The 18,916-nt window shown below is 33.7% G+C and overlaps 1 protein-coding gene across 1 annotated transcript in view; it reads right to left on the reverse strand.

The window, feature by feature from the left end:
- The window catches only part of GRID2 (glutamate ionotropic receptor delta type subunit 2), a 1,449,169-nt gene that overhangs the window by 532,817 nt on the left and 897,436 nt on the right, over positions 1–18,916 (reverse strand). Inside the window, exon 8 of the mRNA XM_037046096.1 lies at positions 10,589–10,708. Coding sequence (XP_036901991.1) covers positions 10,589–10,708 — 120 coding nt within the window. The remainder of the gene's footprint in view (positions 1–10,588; positions 10,709–18,916) is intronic.

The following is an 18,916-nucleotide window of genomic DNA, read 5'->3' on the forward strand; positions in this document are numbered from 1 at the left end:
AAACATAAGGAAAAGAAAACCTATTGTGCAAAGTTCTCCTTCTAAGAAAAGACAAATTAATTCTTTAAATTAAATATTTAATATTTACTTTTTAGATCTTCTAATAAATTTAGTTTTAGAAGGTTGTATAGAATGCTATTATTTAAATTATTTTTCTTCAGATAGTTTTTATTGTGATGAATAGAAAACAGAACAATCATATTTATGGAGAAAGTTTAAAGATACAGAAAACCTTGATAACTTAGAAATTTGGCTTTGAGTTTCACCTGAATTTATCTTCAAGGATACACAATCTCTAACACCTTAAACACACCATCTCCTAAACAAAACACCACCTTACATCAAAGTAAAAGAATATGTAAATAGTATCAAAGCAGGACATTTTTTGTCTCGATCAGCATCAGTGAAAATGAGGTAATCCTTTCCACATTCTTGCCAAACTCAGAAAAATGAACCTCCACTCATACAATGTCAAGACTAGTCCCAAATTTGGGACTTGGTCAATCTCACATTCAAATCCTAAGCAGACAGAACCCTACTTAGTTTATGAGACCTGACAGTATCCCTGCTTGAGGTGCTAAGACCCCAGGCATTGTATATACTTAGCCACCAGCCACAGAATAATCACTGACAACATGACAGTTCATGGACTGAAAAGACATTCACTTTTTTAAATTTAAATTATTTTATTGTTGTTCAATTACAGTTGTCTGTATTTTCCCTGCACCCCTCCTCCACAAACCCCTCCAAACCCACCTCCCTCCCTTGATTCCACCCTCTCCCTTGGTTTTGTTCATGTGTCCTTCATAGTAGGTCCTGAAAACCCTTCTCCCCACTGTCCCCTGCTCCCTCCTCTCTGGCTATTGTTAGATTGTTCTTAATTTCAATGATTCTGGTTATATTTTGTTTGCTTTTTTCTTTTGTTGATTATGTTCCAGTTAAAGCCATTCACTCTTTTGAGACAAGGAGATACTGGGAGTGGAAACCTCAATTTGGACACACATCTAGTAACTACTGTAATTACTTACATGGCAATGCTTTTCCTTAATAAGTATCCTTAAAGATATTCTGTGCATGTGTGCACTAATGCATGTATAAAAAAAACTGCCCCGTTTATAAATGGAGCTGGCAATTCACAGACAAATTCATAATAGTCTTAAAATTACTTAAAGCTAGATTTGGAGCCTTATAAATTGAGTAATCAATTAAAATTTCAATTTGGTAGAAAAATATTTGAGTTATAAAATAAATGAATATTTTAAAATGAAGAATGATTAAAAATTATAACAAGAATAGAAAGAAATGTGAGTGTTCACAATGTAAAATGTGCTGTAATGTAAATATTTTGGACCCATTTTACATAACATCTAGATAACACCAGTGCACTTGAGTATGTCCATTCGACTTGGGAGCTGGAACATAGAAGCATAAGCAAATACTTACAGGAGTTGTTTAATATCACATAATAGTAAAGTAGACATGGCTTGCAGTATATGATTCATTGTCAACTGAATGGCTTGAGTAGCACATTACAAAATTTGAATTCAGAGCCAAGTGAAGCTCTGAATTAGTATTGGAATTACATTGATTTTACAAGGCTAAATGAAGCCACTCCTGACACTTTCTCAACATGAATTTCTGAGTGTCTGGTCCCCATTCACTATTTGAATCATGAATTACAGTATCTCTCACCTAATATAACTTTCTGGTTCTGAAATTCTCTCATTTCATCCAAATCTATATAGGCTCTTCTGACTTACTGAGGTGTCTATTCTCTTGAGCCTTACTTTCTCCTTTTTTAAAATATGTTTTTAAGAATTTTATTTATTTATTTATTTTAGACAGAGGGGGATAGAGGGAGAAAGAGAGGGAGAGAAACATCAATGTGTGGTTGCCTCTCTCATGTCCCCTCCTGAGGACCTGACCCAGCCCACAACCCAGGCATGCGTCCTGACTGGGAATTGAAACGGTGACCCTTTGATTTGCAGGCCAGCACTCAGTCCACTGAGCCACACCAGCCAGGGCCTTACTTTCTTCTTGTGGTTGAGACTCTACCTGTCTTCTTCACTATACATGCCCAAGTTAGATTTCAAGCTTCCTCACTCCAACATTCTCCTGTCAAATCCTTACCTTCACTGCCTTATTGTACCGCTATCAAAAACAACCAAATGGCAACAATCTGATGAAATCTCATCTCTACATCAATTCAAATTCTTTTTATTCACTGATTGCTGCTAGACAAAAGTATACAACCATGTAGATTAATAATACAATGCATTTTTTACTCTAACTTCATATGAGTGAACAGCCCGATCTGACATTTTTTTTCATGTTTCCCAATTTGCTCTTTCATATTTGCCACAGCAGCTATTTCAAAGCTTTATTCAACGGTCTTTAAATCTCCAGTCTCACTATCTCTAATGTTTTCTGCTACAGTTTTCCTCTTAGCAGACAACCTCACCTCTCACTTCTCCAAGGGAAGATAATATATTTCTTAATTCCCCTAACTGCTTGACATGGCACAAGACTTACTTGCACTTCCACCATTCTTTTCTCCTCCCCCCATCACTTTAAAAAACTGCCCCAGTGCCTAATACTAAGCATTACATCTAATTCTGGATCAACCCTCTCTCTTGCTCCCAGATAGACCTCTATAAATAATTATGTTTCTTTCCTTTATCTTTCTCTTCCTCTTTACCAGCTCAGTCTGTGAGCACCAAACATACTCAAGTCTTTCACATTCTGAAAGTTCTCAGCCTACTTGTATAAAGAGCTTTTATTTATATTTGTATAGGTCCTATCTGCAAATGAAATTATTTCTGCATGTATACCTTAATATGAGGTAGACAGAAGTCTTCTTTTTCTTTTTTCTCTATAGGGAATATTGTATACCAATCCTGATTTCATAAGTATGAGGTCCAAAAGGTTTTATAATATCATTTGGCAAGTAATTAAGTAACAAAAACTTCAAAGAAAGATATTCTGCTACAAAACCATGAATATTTTCCTTTTCTGAATTTTCAATTACATTTATACCAAACTTATTTTGTGATTCTATGTTATGTTAATTATTTTGTTTCGATTTGATTACACATAAATATAGCTAGTTTGTTATTACTAAACAAAGTGAAGTCAGAGGATGAGGTATCAAAGCTATTTTCCTTAATAGCTTTGAAATTCTCTATGAATTAATGGTAACCTTGGATACCCTTACAGACTCTGGTCATTACTGCAGCACCAGATTCTTAGCATTAATTTTTCAGTCATCATAAATTCCACATTGACTAACCAATGTTTTGCCATCTTTAATCTGCCATAACTATTCACATTAGACTGAAATCCACACTTAGGCACTCTATAGTAAAACTGCAGAAATAAGAAAACCATGACAAATCTTAAAATCAGTCAGAGTAGAAAGGCTAGATGACTGGCAAAAAGGAGCATTTAGATAGCCAAGGTCTTAACCACAATACTGAAGACAAAGCCAGTGCACTGATAGCATCAATGTGCAGAAGAAAATAAAACTAGCAGCTTAAAATTTTATGTCTAGGGTAATATACTTTAAAAAAAGATGAAATAAAGACATGTTCAGATAAACAATGAGAAATCTGGACACAAGAAAAACATCAAGAAAAATATTAAAAGCTATACTTTAGGCAGAAGAAAATCAAATGCAGGAAGGAAAAAAGATCAAAGAAAGTAAAAAATACATTGGTAGAGGTCAATAAATACTTTATGCACAAAATAATGATCATAATTTTCAAAATAAAAAAGATGACATTAAAAACATGACAATAATAGCCTGTAATTAAGAGGTGGATACATTTAATAAATGAGTTAAAATATTCTAAGCATGTTCATTATCTCTAAGGAGAACAAAGCTGTTGATTAACTTAAGATATTGATAAATTAAGTTCGTATGTTTTAAATTCTAGGGGAACTATTACATAAATAAAATAAAAAATATAACTTGAAAACTAGTAGAAGGGGTAAGAGGAAAGTAAAAAATACACAGGGTTGGGGAAAAGTAGTTTTTCAGTTAGTACATGAAACAGACTTTATTCTTATATTTATTAATTAAGTATTGTACTACTCTCCATACGAACAACTGTAAAACTACTTTTCCCCACCTTATATATACTAACAATCCAAAGTAGGTAAGAAAGAGAGAAAAGGAACCTAGGATATGACAGATGAATAGAATATACAAAATAGTAGAATGTATAAGATGGTAGACTTAAACCGAAATATAGTAAATACATCTCATATAAATATGTAAAATGTTCTAGCTTGAGGGCATAAATCATCAAATTTTCATCCAATAATCAATTATATACTCTTTATAAAAATTACATGTGGGAACAAAAGGAAACCAAAAAGTTGAAAGAGAATAGTAAAAAGAAATGCCATCCATCTACATAGTAACAGAAAGGAAGTTGGTTTAGCTCCATGAATGGCAGACAAGATATTTATTAAGGGAGAATGCATTATTAGAAGTAGAGGTTTTTATAACCCCTATTCTTCACAGACTATTCCAAAAAAATCCAAAATGATGGGAAACTCCCAAACTCTTTATGAAGCCAGCATCATCCTAATTCCAAAACCAGATAGAGACACAACAAAGAAAGAAAACTTCAGGCCAATATCGCTGATGAACATAGATACTAAAATTCTCAACAAAATATTGGCAAATCGCATCCAACAATACATCAAAAACATCATGCACCACGACCAAGTGGGATTCATCCCAGGGATGCAAGGATGGTTCAATATATGCAAATCAGTAAATGTAATACACCACATAAACAAAAGCAAACACAAAAACCACATGGTCATATCAATAGATGCGGAAAAAGCTTTTGATAAGGTTCAACACCCATTTATGATAAAGGTACTCAGCAAAGTGGGAATAGAGGGAACAATCCTCAATATAATAAAGGCCATATATGAAAGACCTACAGCCGACATCATACTCAATGGGCAAAAACTAAAAGCTTTTCCACTAAGATCAGGAACAAGACAAGGCTGTCCACTTTCACCACTTCTATTTAATATAGTATTGGAAGTTTTGGCCTCAGCAATCAGGCAAGAAAAGGAAATAAAAGGCATTCAAATTGGAAAGGAGGAAACAAAACTGTCATTGTTTGCAGATGACATGATAGTGTACATGGAAAATCCTATAGACTCTACCAAAAAACTGCTCAAACTAATAAGTGAATTTGGCAAAACAGAAGGATACAAAGTCAATATCCAGAAATCAAAGGTATTTTTGTATACTAACAATGAATCAGCAGATGCAGAAATCAAGAAAAAAATTCCATTCGATGTAGCAAAAATAAAAATAAAATATCTGGGAATAAACCTAACCAAGGAGGTAAGAGACCTGTATGCAGAAAACGACACAACACTGAAGAAAGAAATCAAGGAAGACACAAACAAATGGAAACATATACCGTGTTCATTATTGGAAGAATTAACATCATCAAAATGTTCATACTACCCAAAGCAATTTACAGATTCAATGCAATATCTATTAAAGTACCAATGGCATATTTCACAGACATAGAACAAACACTGCAAAAATTTATATGGAACCATAAAAGACCCCGAATAGCAGCTGCAATGTTAAGAAAGAAGAACAAAGTAGGAGGGATCACAATACCTGATATCAAACTGTATTACAAGGCCACTGTAATCAAAACAGCCTGGTACTGGCATAAAAACAGGCACATAGACCAATGGAACAGAATAGAGAACCCAGAAATAAACCCAAATCTCTACAGTCAATTAATATTCGACAAAGGGGGCAGTATCATAAAATGGGGTAAAGATAGCCTCTTCAACAAATGGTGTTGGGAGAACTGGACAGCTACATGCAAAAAAATGAAACTCGAGCACCAACTTACATCATACACCAAAATAAATTCAAGGTGGATAAAAGACTTAAATATAAGCCATGACACCATTAAAGTCCTAGAGGAGAACATTGGCAGGAAAATCTCAGATATTTCACGCAGCAACATTTTTACTGATATGTCCCCTAGAGCAAGGACTATAAAGGAAAGAATAAACAAATGGGATCTCATCAAAATAAAAAGCTTCTGCGCAGCTAAAGAAAACAGCATTAAAATAAAAAGACAACCAACTGTATGGGAAAACATATTTGCCAATGATACCTCAGACAAAGGTTTAATCTCCAAAATATACAAAGAACTCACACGACTTCACTCTAAGAAGACAACTAACCCAATTAAAAAATGGGGAAAGGACTTGAACAGACACTTCTGCAAGGAGGACATACAGAGGATCCAGAGACACATGAAAAGATGCTCAATATCACTAGCTATCAGAGAGATGCAAATTAAAACTACAATGAGATACCACTTTACACCGGTGAGAATGGCTATCATAAACAAAGCAATAAACAACAAATGTTGGAGAGGGTGTGGGGAAAAGGGGACTCTGGTCCACTGTTGGTGGGATTGCAGACTGGTACAACCATTATGGAAAACAGTATGGAATTTTCTCAGAAAACTAAAATTGGACTTGCCTTTTGACCCAGCAATTCCACTGCTAGGATTGTATCCTAAGAACACTAAAACACCAATCCCAAAGAACATATGCACCCCAATGTTCATAGCAGCACAATTTACAATAGCCAAGAGTTGGAAGCAACCTAGGTGCCCGTCAGTAAATGAATGGGTCAAAAAACTATGGTACATATTCACAATGGAATTTTATGCAGAAAGAAAGAAGGAGCTCCTACCTTTTGCAACATCATGGATGGAAATGGAAAGCATTATGCTGAGTGAAATAAACCAGGTGCTGAAGGACAAATACCATATGATCTCACCTTTAACAGGAAGCTAAACAAGAAAACAAACAAGCAAGCAAAATGTAACCAAAGACACTGAAATAGAGAAAAGGCTGACAGTGACCAGAAGGGAGGGAATTTCAGGGGAAATAGGGGAGGGATTTAGAGGAACACATCACATATAAAGGATACATGGACAACAACTGAGAAGGGTGGAAATGGGAGGGAGGGGGGAGCACGGGAGTGGGATGGGATGGGAGTAGTATACAGAAAACTGTACTTGAAAAATAATTAAATGAAAATTTTGGAAAAAAATAAAGAAGTAGATGTTTTTATAATAATAATTTATTTTTTTTCTGTCCCTAACTATTAACAAATGAAAAGTTCAGATCTCCAAATATTTCAGATGTTCAAAACAGTGAGATATTATTAGTTTTGCAACAATACATATAGATAAGAACAATTGTAAAATCTGACTTTTAGTTAACTATAATGAAATAATAGAATCAGTAGTAAAAATAAATAAATTGCCACAAAGAAAAGTCTAGGCTTAGCTGACCTCATTAGGGTAATCAGTCAAACATTCATGGAAGAAATTCTTCCAATTTTATATATCTCATAGAGAACAGAAAAATAGAAGACCACCTCCATCATATTTTAGGAGGCCAATGGAACCTTTGTTCAAAATCTAACAGGGAATTAAAAAACAAAATCAAACAAACAACAGAAAGAAAAACAGAACCAGAACTTAGATTTCTCACCTGCTAGTTCCGTTCAGCATTTCCTAGTCTGTATTGCCTTTTCCACAAGTCACTTATAAACTGTCATTGTATAAGTACTTCCTCCATGTTCAAAAGTGAGGATAGATTAGCCCTAGTCTCAGGCTTTAACACAGTGTTAATTGAAAGGATAGTGTTGGGACTCGCTGTAACTGATTGATAGTACTGAGTCTCATCCTGGGAAGAACTCACAGATGGCCAGGGGTCTGGTCAGCAGAGATTGTTCACAGTTTCTTTACTTGGTCAGATGGTGGCTATTGAGATTCATCCTCTTGTTCCTACTCCAAAGTGTCTGCTAAGTAATTGAGGACTAGGAAGGCCCCTTTCCAGCAATGATATCAGGGCACACTCATGGGTCTTACACTATTTGTTTGACTTGAAAACTTATTTGTCTACAGATACAATCCCTTTGAGCACAATGATTCAGGCCAAAAATGTTGAGAGAAAGAAGATACAAATGACAATATACTATATTGTTCATTTTCTTAGGAACATCCAGGCCAGGCAAATCTACCTGTGTTCTTAAGAGAAGAAATAGGAATGCTGGGACATTCTAGATGATGGGAACAATCTCTAACTTGATCAGGGTGGTGGTCACACTGGTAAATGTGACCAGTGGGAAGCCATTGTACACTTAAAATTTTATTGTACTTAAATTAAGTTTCCATAAAAACAAGTAAGCATGGCACTATGTGAAAGAGTAAAATTATAATTATTTTTTCCAAATATTAAAAAGAAATTCCAGATATACAAAAGGAGGAATTAGAAAGCCTTGGGATAGATCTATCTGAGCATAATATTTTTTATGATTCTGGCAATAGGTAGTGATTTCTTGAATAAGGCTAAATGGTAATGATCACAAGGATGAAAATTCATGATTCTGCTCAGTTTAAAGATATTGTGAATAAAATGAAAGTAAAATACACAGAGAAGAAACTATATACAATATAGTTAAATAACAAAAGACTAATATTCGAAATATATTATATTCCATAGAATCAATTATAAAAACAAGACAACTCAATAGAAAGTGGCCAGAAGATTTGAACAGGCGATTAACTCAAAAATAAATCTAAAGACATCCAAAAGTTATGGGGAAACACGCCATAATATTTTTCTAATCAGGGAAATGAAAATTGAAACCATCAGGATATATCATTATATATTCAATAACTTGATAAAATTGTAAAAGTCTGAAAAAACCAAGATCTGGTGAAAACTTTAGGCAATGAGAACTCATTTACCTACTGGGATATGCAAATTGACAAATCTCTAAGAGAATGGCTTTAAAATTACCTGGTAAAGTTCAAGGTATATTTTCTTATATCACAGCAATTGTACTCCCAGGATACAAAACCTACAGATACATGCACAAGTACAGGAGTATATATATTCAAGATACATGTCCAAGAATATTCATAACTGCATTGCTTATAATAGCTTAAATGTGGACACAGACCACAATAGAGAGTGACAATTCATATAATAGAAGACAACATGGCAGCGATATATAAGCGAATAAACTATAACTACATGCAACAACAAGAATGAATAATACAAAGTATTGAACAAAGAAGCAAGAAAAAAGAATATATGCTATACTGAGACTGTTATTGAGTTAAAATATCTGGCAAAACTCAATTTTTTCATAAAAATGCACGTACAGGTGATGAGATAATATCTAAAACTAAATAAATGAGTATTAATTCAGATTAATTAGTCATACCCCTCGGAACGGAGATTAGGAATGAAATATAGGGGGTATTTAGAATCCTTGATGTGTTTGATTTCTTGACCATAGTAGTAGTTGTTTCCTTTAATATGAATCACTAAACTATCCTTGTATTTTATGCATAAAATATTCATGCATAAAAATCTTTATCTGTTTGCCATACTTCCCTATAAAACAGTAATTAAAAACACATTAAGATAGTTTTAACTCCTATAATGTAAATTACTGAGAGNCCCTCGGAATGGAGGTTAGGAATGAAATATAGGGAGTATTTAGAATCCTTGATGTGTTTGATTTCTTGACCATAGTAGTAGTTGTTTCCTTTAATATGAATCACTAAACTATCCTTGTATTTTATGCATAAAATATTTATGCATAAAAATCTTTATCTGTTTTCCATACTTCCCTATAAAACAGTAATTAAAAACACATTAAGATAGTTTTAACTCCTATAATGTAAATTACTGAGAGGTTTTCATTACTGATTAGAACAACTAACTTCATTTTGTCTTAGTTTCTCTGCATTCTACACATCAGCACTGGAAAGAGACACCTACTGAATAACCTCTTAGTGCAGTAACTTTATGCAGTTAGAAATTTATACTTATAAACTTTGTATGCATATTCAGTTACCTTGGATTTTCCCCCACTTCAAACATTAAAATGGCAAATTCAAACTACAGAAATCATTACTCCAAGGGCTTTTATATTTCTCCTTGAGAAAGTTATTGTCCCAGTAGTTCGTGAAACATTCTTTATTGTGCTCAGCTTCTTCTTACATGTGATCTGAAGTATATAACAAGAGCTTATTTCCTACAAGCTGTTTTCTACTTATGCATGACACATATAGAAATTGAAATACTGAAATGTCATAGGTTTGTAGCAGAATTTCATTCTTACTATACAAAATGTCCCTAAGCTCTTATTCTGATATTGTGCATATTAAAACCAAGTAGCTATTACTTGTATAAATATTAAATTCATTACTTTATAAAATTATTATAATAAGTGAAAAATTATGCTAGTTTCCTAGGAAACCATCAGATTATCTTTCTTCCTTTAAATTATTCTAAGGCATAAATAGAATCATTGATTAATACTTCTGGTAAGTATGTAAGGTCATTTAAATGCCAAATTCTCCCTCTCTCTTGTCTTTCAAACTACGATAGGGACTGTAATGGATACTGTGATCATATTGTGTGAAGACAAACAAAACCATTGCTACTACAGGAAAAACATATTCATCAATATTTCTGATCTTACTTTGCGAATGCCTCGGCCAAGCTCTTCTCCATAGTTGGTTCCAAGAATTTCAAAGTGGACATTGGGATTGCCTCCATTGTCTCCAAATTCCAGCTCTCCCGTCAACCCATTAACCCCACCCTACAAGGAGAGAAACGATACTGATGTAAGATTTCATAAAAAGTAAAATAGTAATAAAGTATTAGAAAATTCTAGGAGCACAATTTCCATCTATAAAATATATATTATTTCAAGTATGCAATTATGAGCAGGCTTTTTTTTTCTTAGTAAGTGCACAACATAAATAGGAGAGCAATTGAATGTACTCTTGAGAATCACTTAGTCCAAACTCATCTACTCCAAAGACTAGAATATTTAGACCCAATTAGTCAATTGTTTATAATAACTGACATCATTTTATAGCTGAGACTAAATTGTAGGTACAATGTTTGCCACCATACCTTCTGACATGCATGGATCCATCAGTCAGAAAACAAGATGCTTCTGGAGAGCATAAAATCTACCCAGAGACATGTTTTGACAGTATTCTTTCTCCAGCACAATGCCATTCTAATTTGCTCTAAAATTACATCTGGGATTCTTAAAAGGCATGGTTTATAATTTATTAGAGGATTATTTTTCCTTCTTCTATAAATATCTTTTCTAAATTAAAACAAGAAAGCTAAATTGAGCCTGAAATCTGTTTTTGCTCTTAAACAGTAGTGCTGGCTGTTGAGATTCACTGGGAATTTCCAAACTTCATATCTCATTCAACATGACAGATGTTCATTTCTCCAACAGATGGTAATGTAGGTCATACTTCTATCTTTCTTGTTTACCATTCTTTTCTCAGTTTAGTATATCAGCATTCACATTATTTAGGATTTTACAAGTAAAAATTATATTCTGAGTCACTTCTTTACTACAACATTTCTAACTTAGAATTTTGACCTGATAATCACATTTATCTGTCCAAGTTACCTCAGTTTGTAAATTGCTTTAAGCATCATCTCTATGATGTTGATAATTAAATATACAGACAGATCCTGGTTTATGGCTTCTGATCCTGGCTTCTGATTTTTTCCCCAACTTTGCAATGGTGCAAAAGCAGTTTGTATCTGGTAGAAACAACACTTCATATTTTGAATTTTGATCTTTCTCCCTTGGGCTAGTGACATGGGGTTCGATACTCTCGCATTGCTGAAATGTTTCTGGGAGCACAGGTAGCTCCCAGTCAGCCAAGCAATCAAAAGGGTAATCAACAGCTATTCTCCAGTGTTCTTGGTTATCAGCGATTTTTGGATTTTTGGATATTGAGTGATGAGCACATTAGGATAAATTGGGCTAATCTATTATTGTTGGTAAGTTAGGTATATTAAATTCATCTTTAACAACCAATATCTTCAACTTACAATGGGTTTATTGGGACATTATCATCATAAGTCATGGAGTATCTGTACCTCATTTGCCATAACCTGTAACTGAACTTCTAGTATTTTTCAGCAGGTATTTTGCTGCTATATTTCCTACTGAATACCTGTGTAGCAGCCCATTGCATGACACTAAGCTTGTAACAAGCATTCGGTAAAACCAGTGCTTATTCATTACTTTCAATATTCAATCGATTTCATTTTTGCAGCAATTATAATCAATAAAACTGATCCATAATTATTATTAGGGGATCAATTTTAATCCTTTATTAGGATTATTATTTCTTAATAAGGTAGCTTTTCATTTATTACCCAGTTTTACTAGTAACAGACATGTTGAATTTTATATGTTTGTGCTCATCTCATATATGATTTAACAATCAATACCATGGATTTTGTTGTCAGATTTTCCAGATTTGACTGATAGTATCAGAATCAACTAGCTGTGTAAACCTGGCTAAGCCATTTAATTTCTCTATGCCTTAATTTCTGTATCTGTTACATGGCATTATTATAAAATAACAGTACCTACCCCAGAAGACTGTTATGAGTTTTGTAATGCACATAAGGAATATAGTAGAGTGTTCAATAAATTGTAGATGCTTAATAATAGTTGCTACCTACATGATTTTTTCATTCTCTAATTTTGAAGAATTTTAAGTTCTGCTAAAAATTGTAGGCATGCTCCTGTTTTTTCAACTAATGTTTATTAGGGTGGCAAAATTTCATAATATGCTTTAATATTCACAGGGCTTTGGAAAATGGTTTTACAAATTTTGACTCAATTACATTCCATCGATTAGTATTTGGATAGAAAAGAGTTAAATCATCTTGTCTATGATCTATTCACTCTTTTTAGAAGTCAATTTGGTCCTATATGTTCTCTCAGTACTAATATTTCAAAGAACTCAATTATCCATTAAAATTTTAAAGATTAGGATAAGTGCAGTGGATCTTATTATGGCTAATATCACCAAATGGCAAATACTGTGGGAGTCTGACTGACAAATATAGCATAAATTACTACATTTAAATTCAAACCATTGGTGTTAAATAATCTTTTTATAAGAGCTTATCTTTTCTCAATCGCACTTCAGTAATATCCCCAATAATATCCTAATCTTAAATTTTTTGTTGTAGTGTTTTATTTCTAGGAAAAAGAGGAGAGACATTGCATATCAATATGATTGCTTCATTACTCTATGCCGGTAATTTCTAAACTTTTGAACATTAGACTGCCTAGCACTATATTATTATTATTCCCAAGCAATACTCATATGACCACTCCAGGCCAATGTCTTTATCCCTAGCTCATATCTAGTACTGAGCATCTTAGTCTACTTCTATTACACAAGGTACATACCCATAAGTCAGGGTACCTCATGGAGTTCACTGTGGCCTCCACTTACCCTTACCCTGTTCATCTTTTTGACTTTGTAAGTGATCTTCTTTTTGCTATATTCTTGATTAGCTGTTAGCATGTGTAATCAGTAAAACCTTCCCCAAAATATCCCCATACTTTTTAAAATTTATCCTCATTTCAACCTTGGAAACAGAGTCTCGCTTGGTAAAAAATGTGTGCTGACCAGGTAGTAATGATAGTCCTTGTCTTCATGTAGGTGTGGTTATAGTTTTTATCTCTTGATCACACAGTAGATTCTAAATAAAATAAGCTGATGACACATTGATAGTATTAGTAACACATACAAATAATTTTAAATGTTCTTTAAATTGACAGCAAAAATTGCTGCCGGAGCAAACCTTTATTAAAGTACCAAGTAAAATTGGCTTGGGTTTCATTCTACCTACTCTCCATAAAAATACTAGTGAACATCAAACATAGAAAACATTAGAGAAGAAAAAATTAAGAGTAGAACCAAAGGTTGGGAATAATTTACCACTGGAAAATCCATTTCTAAAAGGAAACAAATTATTGTCCCCCAGTGAAAGGATAAGTTGGAAAAAAGAAAAAATATATTACTAAAAATTTATTTCACTTTGTTTATGGAGCTGAAGATTTTTTCCTATGCTTGAATCTACATAATAACTTAAAGATTCTTTTTGAAGATCATATGGAACATCAAAAATTTTTGACACTCATATAATTTCCTTATATATATTCTTAGTTTGCTTGCCACCTTCAGACATGCTTGGTAACCAAGGACACCCTGTTAAATAAACACGAGTCCAGCAAGGCAGTGAACATATTGAGAGATGGTAGGCTCAGTGGTGTGTCCTGATGCCTCATGCTTCATAAGTTAATTTCAGGTAGGAAAAATTGCCTGCCAAAAGGAAAATACTACATTTTTTATTTATAAAAGAAATGTAATGGGCAGATAAACACTAAGATACAGGATGCAAAGTAACAAAAATTCAAAACAAAAAACAATTTGTGTGAATTGCTCAGGAAAATTTGAGTTTCCATTTAACATTTATATGTGCAAATAGATATAGACTTACATATGTACATATACACTCAAATATTCATTCATAATGAGACTCAAAGCAAACTGAGAGGTAAATGGGAGGTGACTAGCATATTGATCATACTATTTCCATCCCAGGAAAGAAGAAATTGAGGTCCACAACTAGTTCCTCAAGGAACCTGAATTAAAACCTTCATCATGTGCCTCACAATTTTTCCTCTAGATTATGTAAACTGTATTTCCAATATAACGTATATATGTCATGGTGAATTACTTTAAAATGTATGCTGAACTAAACTAAACTTATACCATTTTTCCCACATTATGATTCAAATGGCCTTGACCATGGAGTGTATATTGATGAGTCCAAAAGAGGACTACACCAAAGGCAAACTGCTTTTTTAAAAGTACTTGAGGCAGCAAGTGTATTTGCACACAATTGTAAAAAGGCCAGCTTACATTTCCAAGTCGGTACTGTTTCTGGCAAATCAGATTATGTTTTCCTAAATTCTCTCTCTGCTTTGGGTTTATAAGTCCTAAATGGTATACAGTGATTTACATGAAAAGTAAAGTAATATATTTCCATTCCTTGGGTATACAAATTTAACAACATCAGGACCTGCAACTTTTGAGAGCTATTTTTGTCGAAGTCAGAAACCATTTCCTTCTTCTTCCTTACACATTCACGTTAAATTACCAAATCTTATTTCAATAACCTAAACATCTCCTAAAGACATTTACTTCCATCCATCACCATGACCCACACCACTTCCTAAGCTTCCTCCACACTGGGCATCAGCCTCTTAACCGGTGTTCTCCCATCCAGTCTGTCCTAGTCCAATGGCAGCTGCAGAACGGCTTCTCCACTTGGCAGCCACTGGTAAGCTTTTGTTTAAAATACCTCAGTAGTTCTTAACCTCAAATAAAGTTTGGAAACTTTTAACCTGGTTTACAAAACCCTTCATGATCTTTGTCCTGCCTAGTCTTTGACTCAATAAGAAATGAAGGCCCTACTCTGTCTCTATTCTAGCCACCTTGGTCTCATTTCAGATGTTTAAATGTGACAGGCTTCCTTTCCTGAGAGCCTGCTAACATTTTATACCCTGTACCAAACATTCTTCCTTTCCCATTTCTGGAATATTCCTGTATTTTTTTCCTGACTGATGCCAACTCATCTTAAACATTTCCACTTATCTGTCACTCTTATGTCTAAATAGGTCCCCCAGTCATATATTTCGAGAACAGGTGGTGTTTCCTCTTTTGTAGGAGTGATCACACTTGTAATTATTTTTGATATTTCTATTTTGCTTCCTTATTCTGTGATCTCACAGTATAGCATATGGTAGTGTTCAATAAATATTAGTTGAATAAATTTATTGCCATATAAGAATTAGACTAATTTTAATATTTTTACCATTTTAAAGATTACTTTTAGATATCAACATGTATTACGATACCTCTTTTTGATATATTTATAAAAATGTTTCAATATGAGAAAATAGATTAGTACTAAAAGATATGAGATCTTGCCACAAATATTTTTATATTATGGTTTCCCATATTCAGTATTGAAAGTGATTACCACAAAGGATTTAACAATAAATGATCAGTTAAGACAATGTGGAAGTATTTGATTTAAGGATTTATCAATTTTTTTATTGAAGGATCTATCAAATATTGATTAGCTTACTTGTGTAGAATACATGGGAATGTCACTGTTTTTATATGTAATCACATATTTTGAGTGTAACATTTTTCTTCGTTTTATTATGATTCATTGAACAAAAGCTGTAAGCATATTCTTTCTAAAACTCAGCTGATGGTGTCAGACCCTAAAACTCAAAAAAAATTTAGCATCTTTCATGTACCTAGAAAATAAATTCCTTTCCTCAATTTCTTTCCACTCTGAACTATTCTGCGTGTTCTGTGACCTCTAGTAGTTTAATCCATCTTTGTCATTGTCCATATTTTATCCCAAAAGACATGTCAGCTACAGTAGTCCTACCACCAGAAACATGTTCTTTTCCATGGTTTTACACATCTCAAACCTGTTCATTTCCACATTTGCATTGAGATGCTATCACTTCCATGTAATTTTTTATCTAATCTGTTTTCTCTGTTTGGGGTTAGGTTCCCCAGGAAACAGCTTGAAATGGAGATTTGTGTGCAGGGAGGTTATTTAAGATGCTCTGAGAAAAGTACATGCAAGGGAGTGAGAACAGAGGGACAGAGGGAGGGGGAAATGCAGTGCAAACAACAGCAGCTCAGGTGATGCCACGGGCCAGTCTCTGGTTACTTTCCAAATGGAGGCAAGGGACCCTGACCTTTCTAGTTTTGCATTGACCAGTCATTAGATGCATGCTTTCCCAGGAAGGAAGTAGAGCAGCGCGCTTCTGCCCTGGGCAGTCCGTGGTGAGTGTTTCAGCTGTGCACCCCGCTGAGAAGGAATGCCTCAGCCCCGAAGTGGGGTATGAGTGCCACTGCACACTGCTGTGTGCTCTTTTCTAAGGTTCCACAGGATCTTATTTTTTACCACATTTGGTCCTTTGCTACCTCTCCTTAGAGTATTACTTTTTGTATATGTAGCTGATATTTAATACTAGGCTCTAAATTCCTTTTTGGGTAATCACATACAAGAACTTGATCCCATACATTCCACAACCTAGGCATTTGATAAATATGTGTTAAGAGAGTGATAAATACATGAGTGAACAAAGCATACTCTTGGGAACCATTTCAATATTAGCAGCAATAAAAAATAGAAAATGATTGCCATTTAATCATAGAACAAGTTTGTAAATAAAAATAAGATATCCATGTTGCATAGTATAATATAATACTCTTCCACAATCTGTAAGAAAAATGGTATACCTGCATGGATTAAACTGACATCAAAATATCCCAGAAAAGTGGTTTTTAAATTGTGGTTTTGAGACTCTATTATGGTGGTAATCATGGAGATTCCTTCCTTCTCTCTTCCAAAGCTTTCAGCTTTTATCTGTTTTATTTATTTAATTTAAAAGATGTAAATGCTTGTTGTAGGGTGTGTACAATAACACCATCAAATTTAAATTATATAATATGAAAACTCTGAAATACAAATTATAATTAAATGTAGCTTCTCATATTAAACCAGAGAATGCATATGTGTACAAGTAAACTTTTTGCCACAAAAGCTTTTAAAAATGTAGTCAGTACCTTGAAATACAGGGTCCAGCAGAGTAAGGCCTGCTTGAGTGGGGTTGGTAGGTGTAATAATTAACCACACCTTAGTGTGGTTAATATGGGTGTAATAATTTATAGCTTAAACTTGAACATCTCATGTAAAATATCATATGGTGGGCTTGAGTGTGATATTCTTATGTTACAGAATTATGTGCTTATCATTTTGTAATAAAAAGGGGGTGTTATTTGTGTCAGACCCTGTAGTTCTCTTGCAGCCTCATCAGTGTACACTCTAACTTCAGAGCATTTGAAAAAACTGTATTATAATTAAGGCACTGCTTATATAATATTAACACTAGAGCTTGTACCCCTATCTCTTGGCTCATGTAAATTTTCATTAGCCAAATATTTTTGACAGTAGTGAAGTGTTGACTTCTGCCATGACCAATAAAAAGGGAAAATGGTGTAGTATACAGAACTGGAAGCCAGAAAACTTGGCATTGAAACCTAATTTGTTGTTTCACCAAATTATGGTAAATCATTTAATTTTTCTGAGGTTCAGTTTTCTTTGCATTATAATTGGGGGAGATAAATAAGATTAATCTTATTTTACCCTGGCGCTCTAAAATTGTGTAAGTTGCTAATAAGCAGAAAAAGTTAAGTATAAAATATAATAAAACAAAATAAAATATATATTTACATAATTAAAAAATCTCTTTTGAACTAAAACCCATAATATACTTAAAAGCAAAATACCTGTGGCATCTTTATTAAACCAAGATGCTCCTTATTACCAAATTATACAAGTTTGGAAGTGGAAGCCAAAGCACTTAACCAAAAAAAGTTTTATTTTTTTACTTTTGAAAATTTTCTCTATCATTAATTTAGGAAAATGTTTACATGTTAGAATAAAGTGGCAGAACTAACCTAGAAGCTAATCATTTCCAATCACTCACTTCTAATCCTGTTGCAGCCACGCAACCAGCCTCTTGAAGGAATCACACTGGAGTGCTCCGATGGGAGTAAAGGCTCTGGCAAAGTCCTATCTCATACACAAAACTCCAAACACACGGCTGACTGCTGTTAGAAAGTCTAACGCAAAAACCATGACCCAGAATGCCATCTTCAAAGAAAGACTGACATCCTGCTATGTATATAACACATACAGATTAAAAGCTCTAGTGCCAAAAAAGGCACTTTATTACAATTATCTCTACTGTATAGGTTGTAAATTGGCACCATATTTTTATCTAAAATGTGCAAAAAGTGTTTGCATTTTAAATGTGAAAAAAAGTGAAATACTTTACTAAGACAATGGAACCCAGGTT

The sequence above is a fragment of the Sturnira hondurensis genome, unplaced genomic scaffold (genome assembly GCF_014824575.4).
Source record: "Sturnira hondurensis isolate 20B ecotype Veracruz unplaced genomic scaffold, ASM1482457v3 Scaffold0004998, whole genome shotgun sequence".
In the NCBI taxonomy this organism is placed as follows: Eukaryota; Metazoa; Chordata; class Mammalia; order Chiroptera; family Phyllostomidae; genus Sturnira; species Sturnira hondurensis.